This window comes from Dendrobium catenatum, unplaced genomic scaffold (genome assembly GCF_001605985.2).
Source record: "Dendrobium catenatum unplaced genomic scaffold, ASM160598v2 fragScaff_scaffold_662, whole genome shotgun sequence".
Taxonomy (NCBI): domain Eukaryota; kingdom Viridiplantae; phylum Streptophyta; class Magnoliopsida; order Asparagales; family Orchidaceae; genus Dendrobium; species Dendrobium catenatum.
Genome location: NW_021319124.1, coordinates 229,564 through 234,113, shown reverse-complemented (window position 1 = coordinate 234,113; position 4,550 = coordinate 229,564). Strand labels below are relative to the sequence as shown.

Below are 4,550 nucleotides of genomic sequence, written 5' to 3'. Positions count from 1 at the left end.
GCAAATCACCTTGCTAGCCTCCATATAAACCATGACTCAATCTGAATGGAACAAAACAAATGCAAAACACTTCATTCCAAAACTCATAAACTACAAATGTTGTCACCCAATCTTTCTGTATATCTCCAATAACTAATGCTGAACTTATGCATTTGCATTCATCAAAAAACTAATACAATCATGTAAAGCAAAAAAGGGTTACAAACCCTTAAACAGAAAAAAATAAACTACTATCTTCCTCAAGAATATCAGAAAAATCTTGAGGAATAACATTATTAATCTCTCCTATATCCCAACGAAAAGAAGTAACTAAAGCTCTATGAGCACAGAAATGTGCTGCTCTGTTAAACCTCCTGTAAGCATGCACAAACACCACTTGTTGAAATGTCATCAACCAATTTCATCTATCACACTCTTCAGGCTATTGTTTCCAAAGTTCTCTGCTTTTAAAATCTTGCATATACTTGATTACACTTGAGTTGTCTCCCTCAATAATCACCCCCTTAAGATCAAACATCCAATCCTCAAGTAGCTTATCAATATACTGCATAGCCATCATTTCCACTCGAGTGGAATCCCAGTGGTTTATACTCCAACCAGCTTCCACTATCAATTTCCCATAGCTGTCCCGAACTACCATCCCTATTCCTCCTGCATTTGAACGAAGCAAAGCACCATCCACATTGATCTTCAACCATCCTGTAATTGATTTTTAACCATCCTGGGGGGGGGGGGACACCAAGAAGAAAGTGAAGACAATCCATAGGATTGAACAGTATCCCGTTTCTCCAGGTGGAAAGAAAGATAATTTTGATTCATGCTTTTAAGTATATTGGCTGCCATATAAACAGGAGACTGACTTTCCTTCCCATGCTTAATTGCATTCCTGTTCAGCCAACTGTGATAAAAAGTCAGACAGTAAAGAAAAATACCATTATCCTTACAATAAGCATTCCTCTCTAACGCCATCAGCATTTCTTCAAAAGAGCTGAACCGAGGTGTACAAAATCCCCAGCCATCCAGAATTTCCAACACCTCCAAAAGCTGCTTGCACTTAATTGTGATATGGTTTAAATCTTTTACCAAACAGCATCCAGCTGGACAGTTCACATCAACCTCAAAGCCCCGAGCATGTAACAAACTATTAGTTGGAACAATGTTTTTGAAAATCCTCCACCAGAACAAACGCTCTCTCAGCCTTAGTCCCATCTTTAAGATTACACAGCTTGGATCATCCTCTTCCACAAATATGCTATTGTAAACCATAGCTGAAACCGTGGAACCAATAGGGATTTTCATCAGCTCAAGCGAGTCCTCCTCCAAATCTTTCCAGATTTTAATTTCCACAATTTTATCAACAAGATCCTCTCCAAAGTATACTAGCAGTTTTTGCACATCCCAATTCCCAGATTCTGTAATTAGTTCCGCTACAGAGAGATCTTCAACTGCTACTATGTCATAAAATGTAGGCCACATCGATATAGCCCTATCCCATATCCAAATATGATTTAGAATGTCAATATTGCTGCCATTCACAACCTTCCATCTAACACAACAGCCTAAGCTTATTGCCCCATTACAAATAAGCTTCCATACAGTCGAATCTCCACGTTTAAATGCCTCCACCCATGGCCACTTCCCATATTTCTGCACCATACACCTATGCAGCAAACATCTGGGTTTACTAATGTACTCCCATGCAATTTCTCTAAGAGGGCCAACCCAATTGACATTAGCATGAAACCCAAGTCCTCCCATCCTCCTTGGTCTAGATACCATTTTCCATGATGCATAATGGATACCTTTATGATTAGCATCAGCATCCCAAAGGAAGTTTCTACAAACTTTCTCCACCTCATTTAAAATACCTCTTGGGACTAAAGTATGAGTCACCAAGTAAACATAAGAGGGAATCAAAAGTGAATTTATCAAAGTGACTCTACCTGCCATAGAAAGGTGTCTAACACCCCATGCCATTGTTTTAACCCGAGCTTGCTGCAACAAAGGGGCAAAGTCTTTTCTTGTAAGTCTTCTCAAAGCAAACTTGATACCCAAGTATTCCATTTCTTCTACCTTCCTACATCCAGTAATTTTTGCAAGCCAAGATCTTGTAGAAGAGGAAGTAGATTTGCTGAATAGTATATATGATTTACTTCTATTCACTTTTTGTCCAGTCCAAGAACAATACTCCTCCAGAATGGAAGACACCTTCTTCACATTTGGAATAGATGCACCTGCAAAAACTAAAATATCGTCAGCATAAAGAAGGTGGGAGACAGGAGGTCCCCCCCTTCTTATTGGAACACCCAGCTCCTTGAAATTCTGATGGATGTGTGCAGAGATCAACTCCGAACAGAGAATAAAAAGGTACTGTGATAATGGACAACCCTGACGAAACCCACATTTAGCCATAATCCCCTCAATTAATTGGCCATTTATGAGAATCAAGAATTTAGGATCTTGTACACAGCTAATCACCCAAGAGCTAAATCTAGGAGGAAAACCCATCTAACTCAGCACCATCTTCAAAGTTCTCAACTCATCTTGTCATAAGCTTGCTCCATATCAACTTTCAAGGCTAACATCCCTTTAGCTAATTTAGAAACCTTGAACTTATTCATGAGTTCTTGTCCCAACAAGCAATGATTAGAGATTGAACGCCCCTGCACGAAAGACACTTGTTCCTCTGATATCAATCCAGGTAGAATCCCTTTGACCCGGTTAACAAGAACCTTTGCAACAATATTATAGATTGTTTGACACAAACTAATGGGTCTGAATTTTGATGGCTGATCTGGATTATTCACCTTAGGTAATAGTACCACCACCGTCTCCTTCCACTTTGGATCCATAGTCCCAGATTCAAAGAATTCCAAGCAAGCACTCACAACCTGCTCCCCAACAATCTCCCAAAACAACTTAAAAAAAGAAGCTGTTACCCCATCTCTACCAGGTGCCTTATTCCGGCCCAAGGAACAAACCACTTTCCAGATTTCTTCTTTAGTAACCACATTATCCAAAATTTCAGCAAACAAAGCTAGATGCCCTCTTTGATTTTCAGAAGAAGGCCATCCATTTTCATTAATCACATTCCCTTGCCATTTCGACTCAAAGAATTTTTGGATTACCTCAAAAATTTCACCTTGCTCTGTTACCACATTACCATCCATCGGTTTGATAGAGTCAATGCATTTAGCTCTCCTCCTAGCTGATGCCATAGAATGGAAAAAATGGGTGTTGCCATCCCCCTCCTCTATCCACTTCACCTTAGCTCGTTGTCTCCACCAAGTCATGATACGAGCTAACGCACTATTCAATAACTGTACTTCATATCTCAAAGTTTCATTTTGAATATCATTCAACCCATCTGTAGAACATTCCAACTCTTGTAATGCCTTAATTTCTCTATCAAGATCTTCCTTTAGTTGATTAAGCATTTTGAGCTTGTTCTTACTCCAAAAGAACAGTGCTTTTAACGTCCTCTGGCATTTCCTTTGAAGTTTAACTGATTCACTGCCCAAGTCCTCCACCTTCCATTTCTCCCTTACTAAATGCCATGCCATTGGGTAGCTAGCCCATAAATCTTCAAACTTTATCCAATTAGAATAAGTCCTCTTCACCTCTCCCATAATACAACACAAAATGGGACAATGGTCTGAAGCCAATCTGGTAAGATACATAACCTTTAATCCCTGAAAATCATCAAGAATTGAAGAATTAACCAGAAAACGATCCAATCTTGAGAAAATCCTGCTCCTAGCATCTTTGTTATTAGTCCAAGTATAAGATGGACCTGAAAACCCAGGATCAACCAAATCATTTGCCAACATGAAATCAGCCATATCACCTGAAGCTGGAGAAAAATGAAAGGCCTTGCCTCCTTTCTTATCTTCCTGTGCCATAATACAATTGAAATCCCCTCCAACCAACAAGGGTGAATCCAAAATATGATTTTTAGAAATATCCTCCCAAAGAACCTTCCTGGTATATCTCTCCTTATCAGCATATACCACAGCTACTTCCATTCAATAGAATTTCCAAATCTGAGCCGCCCCATAATACACTGGTTGGATTGGAGCATAACATGGAAGGTACCAACACCACTCCTCCAAGCCACTAAGATGCCCCTAGCTCTACCAACAGCAGGCTGAAAAATAAAATCCCAATATCTTCCAACAAGTCTGTCAATGTCTTTTCTACAAAAAGACTCCATTTTAGTCTCCAACAAAGCAATGAAATTCACCTTGTTCTCCCCAATGAGGTGTCGTAAATAATTGCCCGTTTCCTTCTTACGAGCACCTCTGCAATTCCAACATAAGAGACTAAGCATAATTCACCAAAGGGGAAGCGTCCCCATCGCAAAAAGTTTCAGAAAAGACATCTTGCCATTGATCAACAAGATCCAACTCTTTTAATTTACCAACAACAGATTTATCCACCACATTTACCATTTGTTCAATAGAAGATGAAACTAACTCCTCATTGAGCTTCTTACTTCTTCTAATACCCGACATCTTTTGAAGAGGGCCAATCAAAGAAACTTCCTTCAC

General features: G+C 39.5%; 1 protein-coding gene across 1 annotated transcript; it reads right to left on the bottom strand.

Annotated features, from left to right (window-relative positions):
- Nucleotides 1–208: 208 nt before the first annotated feature.
- Nucleotides 209–2,508, bottom strand: LOC110109036. The gene is made up of 3 exons (XM_020839935.1): nucleotides 933–2,508; nucleotides 465–651; nucleotides 209–353 (listed from the first exon to the last, which is right to left on the bottom strand). Exons 1-3 carry the CDS (start codon nucleotides 2,506–2,508, stop codon nucleotides 209–211), a joined length of 1,908 nt encoding a protein of 635 aa, XP_020695594.1.
- Nucleotides 2,509–4,550: the final 2,042 nt, after the last annotated feature.